This window comes from Rhinolophus sinicus, linkage group LG13 (assembly GCF_036562045.2).
Source record: "Rhinolophus sinicus isolate RSC01 linkage group LG13, ASM3656204v1, whole genome shotgun sequence".
NCBI classification, from domain to species: domain Eukaryota; kingdom Metazoa; phylum Chordata; class Mammalia; order Chiroptera; family Rhinolophidae; genus Rhinolophus; species Rhinolophus sinicus.
The window spans coordinates 46,479-64,636 of NC_133762.1; the positions used below are offsets into that span (position 1 = coordinate 46,479).

Consider the following 18,158-nt stretch of genomic DNA (forward strand, 5'->3'; position numbering starts at 1 on the left):
AATATGGCTGCACATGTGTGAGACTGATAAGAGTGAAGTAAAAAAACATGTTTTTGTGTGAAACTGAGCATAACAAAATTGAGTGATAAATACATTCACCAAAACAAGATTGTTCACCTAAGAAGTAAACAATCCAAGGAAAAGAGGATAAAAGCAGAACTCCAGAGCAGTGCCATGAGTTGTCCGACTGGGCACTCCGGCTAAGACCCTCTGCGAGGCTCTGGGCGAGACACTATCTGACAGAGTCCTCTGTGACATGCAAGCCACAATGCTCCAGGACTCTCCGAACTTCTTCCTCGCAAGACCAGCTCACCTCAGACCCGTTGTGGGCCTGGTCGGCTCTCCTAAACCAGGGACCTGCTCCATCCGGACCAACTCTGGGACTTGATTACTAAATTCTATTCTATTCTGTATAACCTTCTGTGCTTACCAGAGCACTGGCCTCTAGAGGGACATTGGTTCCCAAATAAGCTGTGTTACTCACTCTATCTGACCCTGTGTGCCGGGACTTTGTTCCCCACTCACGTCACGATTACCATGCAGGGACATAGGGCCCTGCCAAGGGGTTAATGTCCCCTTGACTTTCAGGAAGAGACTGAAGTGTGACAACTGCCCTTCCAGGCACTCGTGACACAAACTCTCACCTTTCTTTGCCCTTTCCCCAACCTTCTGCCTGACTATAAAGTCTCTTGATTATCCTCAGTTCAGCGAAGGTGGTTTTTTTCTGGACATTAGTCTGCCACCTCCCCTAGCTGCTTGCATCCAGAATAAAGTATGCTTTTCTCCTTACCAATCCATGTCACTCAAGTTTCTGGGCCCGGGACAAGTGGTGCTATACCTGAATCCAGTAACTATGCTGTGTTATCAGGTTGCACACCTGGAATTTACATCAGGTTATTAACCAGTGTTTCCCCAATATATTTCATTTTTTAAAATATATCAGGGTATTTTGTTCTTCCAAAACTTGTTCACGAATTTTTCACAGTACAGGCCAATGACAAGTGAGAAATTTCCCTTTATTTTTTTAATTAGTTCATAGAGACATCTAACACAGATAGTTTTTGTATTCTGAAAAACATTGTAACACGATATATGCAGCATTGTTTCATTAGAACATGTCAAACACAGAAACAGTCTGATTTGAAAATGACATAAACTAAGAAGGATATATTAAACTATTATTGATAAGTTAGCTTCTTTAAAGCAGGAAAGTTAAAGAGTCATAAATTCTGTTTTGGAGAAAACAAATTTGGAAATTAAAATAATGCTGTGATACTAAATACATTCTCCATTTCACAATATTTTTCAATTTCTTAAAATTTGTAGAAAAATTAACTGTTCTGATGAGTAAAAGTCATACTGGGGAGGAGGGGGTCAGTGCATTTCCTTAGCCTCAGGCTAAAATATGGCTCCCAGGGAGACAGGCAAGTGCCAACTTTTTGATATTGAGTTTCCCCCTGTGTGTCAGTTTCCATTTGTCTAAACCTTTGTTGTGATTTCTCTCCAAAAACAAATTGGAATCCATAAAAATTAATACCACATGCTTTGAGTTCAATGATGAAAGCCCTCACCAATGGATCAATGTTCAAATTCTTTTCCCATTTACCTGAGAATTACAGTTGCCCGAAGGCTACCAAGGATAATGGGATCAACTGTATGCTAATGGGGGCTAACTAGACTCACTGCCCAGTGCTTATAACGTTGAATCTGAATGCCTTCCACTTAAAAGACAAGTAATCTTGGACATTTTCCCCAAATCACAATGACATTGTACATACATTACACAGGACAGTAAAGAATACAGCACCAGCACGAAGTATATTTCATATGCATATTCATAAAATAATTATGACAATCTGTAGGAGTAATAGTTGCAACAGAATTATTACTAATATCTACTAAATGTTCATGGTTTGACGGATCAGCCAAAATATTTCTTGCACAGAACTTAATTTTTGAAAAACGAAGGTGCAATTGAAAATTAATACACCAGCTCATGTGACAGTGCCTTCAGTTAGAGGATGAAATGTTTCTCTAATTGCAGCAATAAACACTCAGGGAATGGTGTGGCATGAAGTAATTGCACATTTTATGGTTACTTCAAATATTTTTTTGCGAATTTCTTCCGAGATTATTGCAGAAATTGGAGGAAGATAATCTGGAGGACGTGTGGTTTGTTTTAGACAATGTAAGCGTCCACAAAACCCAGGAAGTACGCAATCTTGTTGGTCAGACAAGACACAATTATTATTTCTACCACCATACTCTCCAATGATGAACCCCACTGAAGAAGCTTTCTCAAAAATTAAGTTCTGCACAAGAAAGATTTTGGCTGATCCATCAAACCATGAACATTTAGTAGATGTTATTAATCATTCCATTGCAACTATTACTCTTACAGACTGTCATAATTATTTTATGTATATATGAAATTACCATGAGAACAGTTATAAATGAAGCTACAAGTAAATAAGTATTTCTGATGTTAAATAAGTATTTTATGTTTATTATTAAATACATTCAATAAAATGTTTCATTTTACCAACAACTGAACATTGGATTTACTTTTATCACAAAGATTAAGAAAACATTTTTGTGGAAAATTTTGATTTGCAAAAGGATGAATTTGATTTGCAAAAAGGTGAATTTGATTTGCAGAAGGGTGAATTTGGAGTGCAAAACCTGTATAAGAAAAGCTAACCTGAAGTTTGGAGCAGCTGTCTAACCTAGACTCTGCCCCTGGCAATTCCTCTGCCAGTGCTTCTCTTCTTAAATAAACTTCTAACTTCTGTTCCTTTGTGCCTTGTGAATGCTTTCATTACCCGTGAGTGACCACGACAGGTTTGGTTTAAGGGAGCATGGAGCAAGAGGAATTGGATGGTCAGGGAGTGGGGGGGGGGGGGGGTTCAAAGGGAAGAATGTTGGTTATGGGAGCTTAGAACATAAGGTACAAGAAATGGGGCTGTCAGGAGAAGCAGAGCAGCTCCAGGGTGAGTGAAGGACACAGCAGACGGGTGACGGAGGGGAGAGAAAAAGAAGTGGGTGGGTCCAAGAAGTCCTGGCTGGAGGTTTGTTATAACCCAGTTTACTGGGGCACTGGCAAAGTTCATTCAGCAGTGAACATTTGATTTGTTTGTCCTGAACTTGAAAGGACTCGTCAGGCCTCGTGCATACTGCAGCCTCCTCCCCACCCTCACCCCAGGCCAGACCTGAGGGCAGGATACTCACTCTTCAGGGCCCCCAGTGACACTAGAGCCCTGACTGGCAGCAAGGCCAAGTAAGCCAGCACTGGCCTCTGCCCGAGGACCTGCCATTACTCACCGGCTTGCTGAGAGGCCACCCTGGCCTGCCACACACCCTCTTTCACCATCCAGGTGGGAGCCGCACTGGCATTCTCTCTTTTCTCTAATGCTACAAGTTCCCACCTTCAGCCTACTGGCTTGTCCAGCCACAGTGCTTAGTCACGAGGTGGGTGCTCCCAGACAGCACCAGGAATGTCAGGGCTACATTCAGCCAGCAGCTTCGGGCTCTGCCACTCACTAGCTGTAAATCTCTGATACTTATTCTGTGAAACCGGCCCTTACTACCCCTCCGAGTTAAGTGAAATATGTCAGTCTGAAGACAGGAACCACGTGACTTCACTCCCATAGAGATTACCAGAGAAAGCAAGAAACAGATACTAAAGGAACAGAAAACAAATTCATGGACACAGACAACAGACTGGGGGTGAGCAGAGGGGACTGGGGTGGGCAGAGAGCCAAATGCGTAAAGGCGTCAACTCTAGGGTGAGGGAGGGAAACTAAACACTAGGTGCAGAGCACATGATGGAATATACACATGCTGTTGTCAGGTTGTGCCCCTGGAATTTATATCAGTATAGCAAGCAACGACTCCACAGTATAATTTACCTTAAAAAACACACGGAAGGATGTTTTGTACTTCTAAATGTAGTTCACAAATTTTACTTACTACAGTGACAAACTAAGAATTCCTCCCCCTTTTTATTTTTATCATCAATTGTTGTCACACAACAGCCTAGCCGATTGTCCCCCCATGTCTTTCCTTGTGGAAAGAAAAGTCTGTGAGACTGTGCATCTGTGGGACTATTTCTATTTAGTCTCCAAAGGAGGGTTTGCAGCCAATGACGAGTAAGATTCCCGCAGGGGGACAACTCAAGCCAGGCGGAACCGAGTGGGGACCCCCATGAGCTGCCTTAGAAAGATTTGGGAAGGGGCCTTGCCCCCACTTCCCCCTGCCTGGGAAAAGCGGCTGCTGGCTCTGACTTTCCCCTCTCACCTAATTGGGAGAAAAGTGTTGAGAGTGATAAGATTAAACTCTCTCTGCTCAGCTCTGTGAAACAATTTCAACATGTGATATATGTCCTTTAAAAGAGTTGCATACCTCACCTCAAGGACTTTCTGCTTCGGCTGTTTGAAGATCAACATAACTGGTTTGGGTTGTTTCTATAACGTGATAAGTGAGTCTCACAAACCGTGCCAAAAACACTGCTACTCCCCTGTATACTTATCAATAAAACCCTCCAGTCGGCCTTATTCTGGGCTCCAGTCCTCTGAGACTGAGAGACCCCTGGCCTTCGGAGAGATTTAACTGCATTAAGTCTCTGTTTGTTTCTTTCTTAAAAACTTAACCCAAAGCCGCCCCTTCTTGTACCCTCACAGCCCGTGTTGCGCTGGACGCGACAATCAATTATTAGCGATTTTTAGCAATAAACCTTTTAGTTGTCGACTGGCCAAATAATTCTCCAGGTAATCCACCAAAAGAACAGTTTATTCGGGAAAAGAAAAAGAAACAAAGCCACCAAGAAGTGCATGCACACACACCAGCCTGCCAACGTCACAACCAGCCGCCCACATGGGAAAAGCCCGGAGACCAAAAGGGCTTCCCCCTTTATTCGCATTCCTCCCCCAGAAGCTACCACAAAGTTCAACAGGAAGTCAGGACTAGAGAGTTAACAAGGGGCCCAGCTCCACCCCCGAGTCCTCCCAGCTCTATGGTTAATCATCTTAAGATGCCAGTTCACTTTTATCACAGTAAACTGAAAGTATCTTTTTTTCTTTAAAATGACAACCAGTGGTTAATGGGTATTGTCAACGAAAAACATCCAGTCTAAGAGAAAGCTTGTAAGAGTTTATTTGAGGAGTGATGTCATAGGAATGGCGGCAGCGAGGTGGTCTTCTTGAGTTCTCCTCCGGAACTTACCACAAATTGAACGTCTATAACCCATCAAAGGACTCTGCTCATCACACAGAACTGCTGAGAGACGCGTAAGAGGATAACTTGAAGGTGGGCAAACTGGGCGAGCAGGAGAAGAGGGAAGGGAGCGGAGTGGAGACGTGGCTGGCATCCCCGGCTGCGGAGATGCAGGGGGTCCCAGGACGGAACAGAGAGCGCAAGAGCCAGGAGGTGGGCTCTTTCCCTGTGTCCCACAGCTGATCTCCGCTGCCCAGAGAGCAGCATATTCAGCATTTGATGCAGTAACCTCAGCAGAGAACTCCAGCTGGGCCCTAGATCAGACAAAGGAAGTAAACACCATACCTGACCCCTCCCCTGACTCTCCCAATCCTGCCCCTGCCCTTCCAGAGACTCAAACTGGCCCCTGAGCTGAGGAGTAGTGTCAGATTACAGAGGAGCAGAAGCACTCAGGATCTGGGAGGACCTACCTGGTTTGCAGCTGCTGTGACCCGGGGAAGAGACTGGGAAGAGTGTGACACTGCTGAGCTGGGAGAGAGAAGAATCCTCCATCTCCAGCCGCCACCTTTTCTGACCTGCCTAGGCAGGGCAATTACAACTGCGGAGACATCCCCAGGGGTCAGCAGTAGCTCAGAAAACTTGAACCCTACACACACACACACACACACACACACACACACACACACACGGAAGAAGTGCCCTAAGACTCAGGAGACCTGGGCACAGGGCTGGTTGTGTTACTCTCAGTGTGCATCTGTGCAGGCAAGAACAGAAACTGCACTGACTTTGTAGAAACTACCATCCAGACCCCATAGCCCCACTCATCTAGGACTGCAGTCCCAGGGTCACTCTGGGCACCAGGTGACCGGCTCTGCCAGAACAATACGCAGAGGACTCTCTGGTACAGCAGAGGACGGCCTGGAGATTACTTGGTGGGCTTAAGCCAAGACTGGCGCTGCTTTTTTTGTTTTGTTTTGTTTTGTTTTCGTATCTTTGATATTTTTGCCTGTGTTGAGTGTGGGTTATTGGTTGTTTTTACACGTGAGTGTATTTGTTTTTTTCTTTGTTGTTGTTGTTGTGCTTGGTGATTTGCTTTGTTCTGAAATTGCCCTACACCAGGGCCCAGTCCAAGAGTCACAATATTCAACACACCCAGACTCCAACTCCAGACCAAACCAGAGTATCAGCGGGTTTGACCTACAAGTGACACACCCAGAGGGGATTCTCTACAGGCTCAAGAGCCCATAGGGGCCAAGCCTCATTTGAATGGTCAACCCTCACGCAGCAGATCATCCACCGTGGGCAGAGCCAAGTCTCACAACTAGTCAGCCTAGGATCAATCCCACCTACTGACAAGCCAAAAGCAATTAAAGTTCAACTTTAACAGGACAATATACACAACACAAGGGTCACCTTTGGAGCACACGCACGGGAGAATAGGGAAGTGATGCAAGTCAAATATAAAGGATACACACTACATAAGATAACCAAGCAAAACCAAGAACCCGAGGGGATCTACCTAATACATCAAAGCAAACACAGAGACTCAGCCAGAATGGGGAAACAAAGAAACATGTCCCAAATAAAAGAACAGAAGAAATCTCCAGAACTGGAACAAAATGAAACAGAGGTAACCAACCTATCAGAGACAGAGTTCAGAACACTGATGATAAGAATGTTTAAGGAGCTTAGAGACGACATAAAGAAGGATGTAGAAATCATAATGAACAACCAGTTAGAACTAAGGAATACAATAACTGAAATAAAGAACACACTTGGAGGAATTACCAGCAGGTTAAATGAGGCAGAGGATCGAATCAGCGACTTAGAAGACAAGTTATTACCCAAACGGAACAAAAAGAAAAAAGAATAAAAAACAATGAAGATGGTTTAAGAGACCTCTGGGATAACATCAAGCACAGCAACATGCACATGATAGGAATACCAGAAGGTGAAGAGAGGAAGCAAGGGATCGAGAACATATTTGAACTAATAATGTCCGAAAACTTCCCACCTGGTGAAGGAAACCGACATCAAGCCCAGGAAGTGCGGAGAGTTCCAACCAGGATAAACCCAAACAGGTCCACACCAAGACACATTATAGTTAAAATGGCAAAGGTTAAAGACAAAGAGAGAATCCTAAAGGCGGCAAGAGAAAGACAGAGGATTACATACAAGAGAACTCCTATAAGACTATCAAATGACTTTTCTACAAAAACTTTGCAGGCCAGGAGGGAGTGGCAGGAGGTACTCAAAGGGATGGAAAACAAAGGCCTACAACCTAGATTGCTTTATCCAGCAAAGGCTATCATTGACGCACCCGTATGTTTATTGCAGCACTATACACAATAGCCAAGACATGGAAACGACCAAAATACCCATCAGTAGATGACTGTATTAAGAAACTGGTACATTATACAATGGAGTATTACGCAGCCATAAAGAATGAAATCTTACCATTTGCAACAATATGGATGGACTTAGAGAACATTATATCAAGTGAAATAAGTCAGACAGAGAAAGATAAATACCTTATGATCTCACTTATATGTGGAAGCTAAAGAAAAGAATAAATGAGCAAACTAATCAGAAATAGTCTCAGAGACATAGAAGAAAAACAGGGTTGTTAAATGAGGGGGGGAGAAAGGGGAAGGTGAGGGGATTAGAAAGCACAGTCAGTAACCACAAGATTGCCACGGGGATACGAAAGTCAATTTGGGGAATGTAATGAATAATGTAAAGATTTTGTAGGGTATGCAATGGACATTTGTCTCATTAGGGAGACCACCTCAGAGATGATGTAGATGCCTGATCACTGCCCTGTACACCTGAAGCTGAAGCTGAACAATAATGAATGTCAACTATAATTACATATATATATGTATACGTGTGTATCTATGTATACATATGTATGTATGTATGTATGTATATATATATATATATATATATATATATATGGTTACAAGAACTGGAGTACAGAATTAGGAATAGAGACAGTGGCAATGTAATGGCTGTATGTGATGTCAGAGGGGTAGTAGATGGGGAGAGGGGGGTTGACACAGTGTGAGGGACACGAATGATAAATGTCTAACTATTACATTGTTTTGTACACCTGAAACTAATTTTTTTTAAAAAATCCGAAAACAAAAAAAAGACCGGGTTATAAGACCGGGTCTTATATTAATTTTTGCTCCAAAAGACGCATTAGAGCTGATTGTCGGCTAGGTCTTATTTTCAGGGAAACACGGTATATTCTTAATAATTGTGCACTTCTCTTTACATACATGATATCTCACTAAAAATAAATTTACTTACTCAGGAAAAAAAAAAGTTTATTTGAGCCAAACTGACAACAATTGCAGGAAGCAAAATCTCAACGGATTGAGAAAATGCTCCAGAAAATGGCCATTTTGCAACTTATTTTATACATTAGAATCACAGGAGGAGGGCCTTGGTTAGAGCTCCATCCATGCTCCTAACTCCGAAGGCTGCAGGTTCGATTCCCACATGGGCCAGTGGGCTCTCAACCACAAGGGTGCCAGTTCAACTCCTCGGCTCCCCCCCCCCAAGGGATGGTGGGCAGCGTCCCCTCCTGTTCTCCTGTTCCCCTTCCCCAATAAAATCTTAATAAAAAAAGAATCACAGGAGGAAGGTTACATGAAATCCATGGTAGAAAGCAAAGCGGATAAATCCCTGGGATTGGATAAAAAGCAAAATGGAGAGACACACACTTCTTTTACGTTGGTGGCTACAGGATAGTTAATCGCATTTTACAGCAGGTAGAGGTGGTATTTGGGGAACAAGATAACAATGAGGGATTTTGTAGTTTCCTGCTCTGGTGTGTGGTGCCCCCTGGGGGGTCCGGAAAGAGGGATTACTGTGACATCTCAAAGGGTATGTTATCTTAGATGCAAAAAGACAAAAGACAGGCTACTTAAGGTAAAGATTGACTTTGTCAAGGAAGCTCCAGGCCAAGGGTGTGACTTGCCCCCCATGGCACACCTTAGTTAGGAATTTTTAGGGTCACACCACCCTATGTGGTTATTTTCAGCCTCCTGAACTTGTCAGGTTTAACATGTGGTCCCTTTTCCGTCCACAGTATGGTGTCATTTACCCACCAAAAGATGCATCAAAAAACTGCATGACAGGAGGCACAGCACTCGGCCTGTGCAGCGGACAACCCGCTTTGCTAACATGTGCCGCGGTATGGAGCACGTAGTGTGGGCTATGTAGACAGCGGCAACTGAGAGATCCTTAGGGATCGCCTCTGGAAGGAGAAGCTGACGCTTAGACAAGGGCAGACAACGTACACGATATGGTACCTGAAAAGGCAGGTGCAAATAGATACGCTGAATGAGAACCACCTGGCGGCCCTCAAAACATCGTGTTACACCAGCAACCAAGGTTAACAAGAAACTGTCACTAATCTCGTTAACAAAACCATCCGAGTCTCTGAGGACGCCCCTACACTTACTCAGGGAAGACTGGAAAACGCACCCCGCTACCACCAACAGGGATCAGCGCGGAGCCTCAACCCGCAGCGGCGCTAGCTCTCGCGAGAGCATCCCCGGCCTCTCCCAGGAGCAGCGCCGCGGGAGCGCGAACTCTCGCGAGCGCGGATACAAACCGGAAGCCTAGCGCCGGGTAATTGGGTAAACATGGCGCGGCCCGGTCCGTCCTGGAGCCGCCTGGACCGAGAGCAGGAGCGCGACGTGCGCGAGCTCGTGCATCATGTGGCCGGCCTCCGGGACGAGGCGGACCCCAACTTCCAGCTGTCCCTGCACTTCGCCTGGTCCAACTTCAGGTACGAGGCGCGGCGCCCGCGCGGGGCCAGGAACGGGGCGGAACTTCTAATACAGTTTCTCATGCAATTCATTTTTCAAGATTTAGCTTAGAGATACAGAAGTCAGAGCTCTTATTTGTGTTTGTGGAAATTGTAAGTTAGACGATACTGTTATCATCATTACCTGCAACGGGACTAATACTAAAAGAATGTTAGTAATATTCTGTTTATTTTCAGTAGAAATCTTGAATAGTAAACAGTTTTTCAAAATTTGTAATCTTGATTATCAGCCTTAATGATCATACAAAAAGAGCCTACTTGGTTTACAGTGGGAATAATAGACAATGAGTCTAAAAGCTCACCAAACTTCTGAAATAATAATTCTTAAATGTAACAAGTGTACGCATAATAATGTCCGAGTAGATCATAAAAGGCAGAAATTTAAATGCTGTCTCCCAAACAATTTTTCTATTTTCTATGTGATGTGGAATAGGAGTTGTTAACATGAGGGCCTGAAAGTAGAATTCAGGTGTTATAAATTAGGACCCAAAAAAAAAATTACACTAACCAAAAAGTAGCATTTCTTTCAATTATGAATGAAAGTAACAAGCAATATTAGCTTACCTGTGAGTGTGTCACCAGTGAATCACATGTTTCACATCATGTCATAGTTATTGCAGGTATTTCTCAATATCGTTTACTGTTACTTTAATAGAATTTATGGATCCACTGCTAAACCTTGTTACTTAATGCTTTAATAAACAACTTCTAACTTACTGTATCACCAACTTCTAAAAATACTTCACAATGTATTTCGGTATACTTGGTTTCCTTTGTATTTCATTTTACTATTTAAAAAACATTGTTCTGAGAATGGGACCCCAAACTTCACTGGACTTCATTATGGCATATAAAGATTAGGAACCCTGATATAGACTTCGGCACAGGGCAGTATAGGGAGACAGAGGATCCAGAGGACAGCTCAGGGTGACCGGTGTCCTGCTGGAAGGGTGCTTGAGTACTCTCTGTGGAGCAGTGGTGGCTGGCCTGGATGGTGGAGGTGTTGTGGGGGCAAAGGGGCACTACTGAGTAGAGGGTACCTGTGGGGGATGGAGAGCAATGATACTTGTCTACTTAGCTTTATGACAGGGTTGAAGTAAAAATTGCATTTTATCTTTTTAGATTTCATCGTTTCTTGGATGTCAACAGCCACAAAGTAGAAAAGACAATAGAAGGGTGAGTCAGTTTTATGTGCATGTATGTATGTATGTATTCAGAAATGTCTGTACTTTTACAGATCTTTTTATTAATACAACTTTATAACTATCATTTGATTTGTTTGATATATTTTAGAATTTATGAAAAATTCATCATTCATTCTGATCTCAGCAAAGCTGCTAGTTGGAAGAGATTAACTGAGGAATTTCTAAATGCATCACTTCCGAGCACAAAGGAAGTAAAGGTATGCATTGTGAGATCTCTGTTGTGTATTTTACCATTTCCAATCTGATTGTTGTCAAACTTGATTCTGTTAATAAATATTCCTTTTAGTATTGTCCCCTATCTAGAGCATAGTCCCCAGGAAACTGATTTAAGTATTGCCCAGTGTTCCTCAGACTTGAGATAAAAGGAAAAGCAAGCTCTTGTTTAATCATCTTCTTGGCCCCAACTTACTTTGAGAATTAAGATCAGAGACTGGCACAAATAACAGCACTGTCTGGCGATCTGAAATCTTTTAAATGGCTACGCAGCCAGGTAATAAGAACTACCTATGTCATGCTTTTAGAGGCCAGGTGCTGTTCTAAGCACTTTCGTATTCAGTTGTGTGTCCCCAAGACTACCCTTAGGCTCAAAGATTCACTACTAGAAGATTTCACAAAACTTAGAAAGCTGCTCTCCTCACTGGATGGTTCATTTACAGTGAAAGGTACAGATTTAAAATGAACACAGGGAAAGACGCATAGGGAAAGTTTACCACGTGTCTTCTATGCCTCTAGCATCATACTAGTTGGTGGGAATACAGAATAAATGAGACATGATATGACCAAGTAGTTATTTCATTATGATTATGGTAAACCATGAAAATGTGCGTAAGATGCTATAGAACATATATATAATAGGGAGAGCTCACCTGGTCTGTGGGCATCAGAGACTTCCCTTCCCTTCCTTCCTTGATTTTAATACATTTTACTATGCAGAGTTCATGACTTTTAGCACATTTGGGGTATTTTTATTTATTGCTAACTTTTTAAATGTGTGTTGTGTTTTTTTTTTAAAGAGAGGAAACTTCTTTTTGTTTTAAAATATTGGGGAATATTGGGGAACAGTCCAAGTCGTTGGACTTCAGTCTAGTTATGGAGGGCGCAGCTCACTGGTCCATGTGGGAATCGAACTGGCACCCCTGTTCAGCACTCACGCTTTAACTAATTGAGCCATCCTTCCACCTCTTAAATGTGATTTTAAACAAATAATTTAAGGGCCGGCCCAGTAGCTCAGGTGGTTGGAGCGCTGTGCTCCTAAGGCTGAGATCGCGGGTTCGATTCCCACATGGGCCCTTGAGCTGCTCCCTCTACAGCTAAGATTGTGAACAATGGCTCTTCCTGGAGCTGGGCTGCTGTGAGCAGGCGGAGGTCAGAGTGCGGCGGGCTGCTGTGTGCTGCTGCGGCCAGCCACTGGCGGGTGAGAGCTGCGTGAGCTGCCGACTGAAGACTGGTGACTGACCGCCTCAGCCGGTGGGGAGCGCAAGGCTCCTAGTACCAGCCTGGGCCAGGGAGCTGTGTCCTACACAACTAGACTAAGAAACAACGGCTTGAACCGGAGTGGGCAGGGGGAAGGCGGAAGAAGGGGAAAGAAGGGGAAAAAAAATTTCAAGTTTTAAAGAAACTGAAAAGTTGAGCAATAGTAAAAGGAACTCCTGGGTAACCTTTGCTCAGGTTCACTGATCAGTGTCCTTTAACCTGAAACAGTTCCTCAGCCTTTCTTCTTCTTGACCTTGGCAGTTTGAATTACCCAAAACAGTTACTGGTAGCTTGTCCCTCAGTGTAGGTTTGTCTGAGTATTCCTCATCCTGATTCAGGGAATGCGTTTTTGACAGGTTCCTGATGTATACACATTTGAACTATAAACATAGTTTAGAGATAAGGATTTATTTAGATATAATTCATGTTTTCTCAAACCAGGAAAAAAATGGGAGACGTAAATGTCATGACATTGTCTTTTCTTTACTCAAACTAGTTTAAAAAGCTCTTAGCAACCTTGGTGATTCATACTCTTCACTTTTTGTTTTAAAGACAGATGCGCATTATTCCATACTGTCGCTTCTTCTGTGTCTCTCTGATTCTCCTTCAAACCACAATTATGTGGAAACACCAAGAGAGAAAGAAGTGGGTATGTTATCAGATGCTTTACTGTATAGCAAATAAAAGAGAAATTGATTTTATTACTTAATTACTAGACATTGAGATTTTATAAAACATTGTAAAAATCTGTGAAACTGGAATATTTCTGTTGCATTGGATGCAATTACAATTGCAGATTTTCATTTAAAATATAAGCTCTGACTTTGTAAGCTAAACTACTTTCAGTTGTATAAAGAGAAAAGTTATTTTTGAAGATAAAGAAATTAAAATTAAAAATGTCAATTTGAGTGTTGCTGTGTTTTTGAACTTTCATTTCCCAAGTGCATTTTGAGTTTTGTTTTTTTCCTATAGTTTGGGGTTTTTTTTGGTTTTTCTTTCTCCCCACATGATTTAGATAAAGCTGATGAGATTTTTCTGTTACATTTTAGAAAAGAAAGATGATTTTGATTGGGGAAGATACTTGATGGAAGGTGAAGAAATTGACCTTAGTCTGGATGTGGACACACCGGTCAGTGGCAGTAGTTTTGCTATTGAAAATAGAAATGCGTGCCAAGTGATGTAAATGGTTTTGATGGGTCCTCGCCCTGCAACAACTTAACTAAAACAGGAGCACTCCTCAGTTAACTAGTTTATTATGGATATAAATATAAATACGCTTCTACTGTTTTATGCTCTAAGGATAAGTTGTATTTCCTTTTTAAATCAGAGTTGGTCTGAAGACAGTGAAGGTGAGGATGATCAACAGCCCTTGAGCAGAGAGGACTCTGGGATCCAGGTGGATAGGACACCATTAGAGGAACAAGATCAAAACAGAAAGCTAGGGCCTCGTGTCCTCTGGAAAGGTACTGTGTATTCTTGGATGCTGGCACCTTTTCTAATCGAAGAGTTCTCTAGAAGGGAAGGCAAGTGCTGCAAATCAGTTCCATGTCCTTTAAGATGTTGGTAATAGTGCCTAAGGAGTGCGCTACAGGATTAATGTAGAAACGGGATTTAGAGAGCAATTTTGTTCTTTTAGAATTCTGAGAACTTTGTGAGTTCTAAATGTTTTACTTTATTTTTCTTGGAGAAGGATTAACTCTACTAAAATTGGTAACTAAGAATCTATATCAAGATCTGTATGATTTAATTTTAAATTTGGATGTCTGCTTTTTCAGTGTTTACTGAAGAACTATGAATTGGTAGAGTCGAGACAGAGCTGGAAGCAAACTTAGAGATTAGATCATCCAATCCTACTTCTTATCTGGTAGATAAGGAAATAAAGGCCTGATGACCGTGGTTTTCCCAGTTTTCCCAGGTCACAGAGCTGCGACACTAACCGCAGAAGCAGTGGTGTGTGACCAGGCCCTGTGCATGGTACTTGAACCTCGCCAAATGGACACAATGTAGTTAAAGCTGATTTCCGCATCCTAATGATTTTCCAGTTTTCTGTTTTCTTTCCATACTTTCTAATTCTTGCTTCAGACCTTCAGGGCAGAGTGTGGATTTGTCAGCTCGGACACATCATCGTCACTAGTTCCTGCAGAGCCTTTAGTCTAGTGGATTTCTTCTCTTCTCTTTGATCCTCCATTTCCCTGTCTCCCCAGCCCAGCTCCAGGCCCCTGTTCTCATGGAGTAGATATCTGTGTTCTCACACTGTGTGGCTTGGTGTGCTCTTTATAAATTACATCCTCGTGGGATGTTATGTGTAAGCTCTGCTCTGCTCCTCTTTCATTGAACTCTGTGTTGAATCTGTCCCTGTCACTCTGTGTACGCCTCTTCTGTCACACCTGTTAAGTCTTCTGTGCATGAGCACGGTATGTGCTCCATTTGTTTGAGTCTGCTTCAGTTTCTTCAATATCTAATAGTTTTCCGAGTACAGGTCTTTTACCGCCTAGGTTAAATTTACTCCTAAGATGTTACTCTTTTTGATGCAATTACACATGAGATTGTTTTCTTCATTTCTCTTTCTGATAGTTCGTTATTGATGTATAAAAATGCAACTGATTTCTGACTATTAATTTTGTATCCTGGTACTTTACTGAATTCATTTATCAGTTCTAATAGCTTTTTGGTGGAATCCTTAGGGTTCTCTGTATATAGTGTCATGTCATCTGCAAATAATGACAGTTTTACTTTTTCCTTTCCAGTTTGGATGTCTTTTATTTCTTTTTCTTGTCTGATTACTGTGGCTAGGACTTCCAATTTGGATGCGAATGTTGTTACGCTTGCTGTTGTCCCAGAGGCCCCTGAAACTGTCCTCATGTTGTTGGATTCTTTTTTCTTTTTGCTGTTGCAATTGGGTGTTTTCTGCTACCTTATCTTCCAAATCGCTGATTCAGTCCTCTGCTTCATCTAATCTACTGTTGATTCCCTCTAATGTATTCTTTATTTCAGTTATTATGTTCTTCATTTCTGACTGGTTCTTTTTTATATTTTCTATCTCCATTTTTATGTTTCCTATCTCTTTGTTAAAGTTCTCCCTGAGATCATTGAGCATCCTTATAACCAGTGTTTTTGTTTGTTTGTTTGTTTGTTTTAAGGAGGGCGCAGCTCACAGTGGCCCATGTGGGATCAAACCAGCAACCTTGGTGTTATCAGCACCACGTTCTAACCAACTGAGCTAACCGGCCACCACAATATAACCAGTGTTTTGAACTCTGCGTCTGGCAGATTGCTTGTCTCCATTTTGTTTAATTGTTTTTCTGGAGCTTTGTCCTGTTCTTCCATTTGGGACATGTTTCTTCATCTCCTCATTTTGGCTGTTTCTCTGTGTTTGTTTCTATGTATTATGTAGAGCTGTTATGTCGTCTGGTCTTGGTAGAATGGCCATACGTTGTAGGTGTCCTGTGGGGCCCAGTGGCGCAATTTCTCTGGTCACCTGAGTCGGGTGCTCCAGGAGTGTCCCTTGTGTGGGTTGTGTGTACCCTCCTGTTATAGTTGAGCCTTGATTGCTGTTGGCACATCAGTGAGAGGGATTGACCCTCAGGCTGACTGGTTGTGAGGGCTGACTGTGACCATGGCCAGCGAGTGAAGCAGCTGTTGTGCAGGGGCTGACCCCACGGAGCAGGAGTCGCTTTAGTGGTACTCCGGTGTGATCTGAGGCAGGTCACCAGATGTGTTGGTTCTGGGGCTTCTTGGAAGAGTCTGGTATAGGCCAAGGTCAGCTGCTGCCTGTGCCTGACCCAGGGCCACCTGCTAGGAGGTACGAAGTGATCTGTGGTTGGAGGCTGTGTGTGCTGGGCTTAGAAGCACCTAGGAGAGGCTAAGCTGTGAACCGAGGTCAGCTGCTGCTAGTGTCAGGCTTGGGGCTGCTTAGCATGAGGTACAGGGTGTGACAAGGCCAGATGCTACTTGTTTGGGGTTTGTGAACCTTTGAGAGGTTTTAGGAAAGTCCGCAGCGTGGGCCAAGACCAGCCGCTTATGAGGGACAGCTGCTGATAGAGGGTTGGGCTGGTGCGTGCGTTGGATGGGTGAGTGGTGTTAGCCAATCTGATGGGGACTCAGACTTGGAGCCTGCCTGTGTCTGCCAGCTGTGTGGGGAGAGCGCAAAAAGGACCGTTGGCTTCTTCCAGCACTTCCGCCTCACAGAGAGCTTCGGTCCAGCCCTTGCTCCGGAGCCAGACAATTCAGTTCCTCCCTGTGTGTCCCTGGAGCTTTCGAGCTGCTGTCCTTTTGCTGGAGCTTAAGCAAGTGTATATGAGCAAGTGAGTCCATGCACAGGCCCTTTAAATGGACTCCTGAGGCTGTGGCCAACCCTCTATCTTACCAGGACCGAATCCCTGCTGATTCTCCCAGTGAGAGTTTGTGGGGACTTCTCTCCCTGGCACTGGAACCTTGGGCTAGGAAGCCGCGTGTGGGGCTGGGGCCTCTTACCCCTCGGGGGGACCTCTGTAGACAACATACCCCTCGTGGTTTTGAGCTACCACATATGTGTGTGGGAACAGTCCGTTTTGCGTCTCTGTCCTCCTACATAGCTACTTCTTTATATCCACAGTTATAGGAATCTGTTCAGCTAGCCTGCAGGTGGTTCTCAAGGGTGGTTCTATAATTTAGTTGTAATTTTGATGTGGTCACAGTTGGTGGCCAGCACAGCGTTCATCTACTTTGCTATTTTGACTGGAACTTGGGTTTGCTTTTGTTAAATTTAGGATTTTTCATTTTTATTCTTCGATGAATTACTTTTCTTACCGTGTCTTTTTCTAGGTTTAGAAGCAAGGTTATATTAGCCTCATAAAGTGTTAGGCAGCTTTCCCTTTTTCTATGTTCTGGAACAACCTGTATAAGGTACCTAATCCTTCAAAGTTTAGTACCTGTCATGAGGGTGCTTGGGACCATGTTGGTTATCCTTTCTTTTTTTTTTTTCTTTTTTTTTTTTATTAAATTTATTGAGGTGACAATTGTTAGTAAAATTACATAGATTTCAGGTGTACAATTCTGTATTACATCATCTATAAATCCCATTGTGTGTTCACCACCCAGAGTCAGTTCTCCTTCCATCACCATATATTCGATCCCCCTTACCCTCTGTTGGTTATCCTTTCAATTTCTTTCATGATTAGTGATAATTATCAAAGATTATGTCAGCGTTATTAGTCAAATACATATGCTGTTTGTGTCGTTTTATTCATGGGATCATTTTAAAATTGAGTAATATTCTTTTACCTTCTAGTTAATGACATTTAATTAAAATTTGTATGGCTATCTCTGTACATAGGATTTTAAATAAGTGATTATACGTATAAATGTTGTCAGGTAGCTGTTACTTTCAAGAGCCTTTTTCTGTCGATTATTTAAATGGACTCATACATTCAGATATGGTGGCAAAG

The 18,158-nt window shown here is 42.9% G+C and overlaps 1 protein-coding gene across 6 annotated transcripts in view; it reads left to right on the forward strand.

Annotated features, from left to right (window-relative positions):
- The first annotated feature begins 9,831 nt into the window (after nucleotides 1-9,831).
- The window catches only part of TUBGCP5 (tubulin gamma complex component 5), a 31,987-nt gene continuing 23,660 nt past the window's right edge, over nucleotides 9,832-18,158 (forward strand). For all 6 annotated transcript variants that reach the window (XR_012491051.1, XR_012491053.1, XR_012491052.1 and 3 more), the window contains exons 1-6: nucleotides 9,832-10,015; nucleotides 11,177-11,230; nucleotides 11,348-11,456; nucleotides 13,285-13,381; nucleotides 13,782-13,861; nucleotides 14,060-14,195. Coding sequence is in view for 3 of the 6 variants with exons in the window: in XM_019753217.2 (XP_019608776.2) it covers nucleotides 9,870-10,015; nucleotides 11,177-11,230; nucleotides 11,348-11,456; nucleotides 13,285-13,381; nucleotides 13,782-13,861; nucleotides 14,060-14,195 (622 nt within the window). In the remaining 3 variants the exon portion in view is untranslated. The remainder of the gene's footprint in view (nucleotides 10,016-11,176; nucleotides 11,231-11,347; nucleotides 11,457-13,284; nucleotides 13,382-13,781; nucleotides 13,862-14,059; nucleotides 14,196-18,158) is intronic.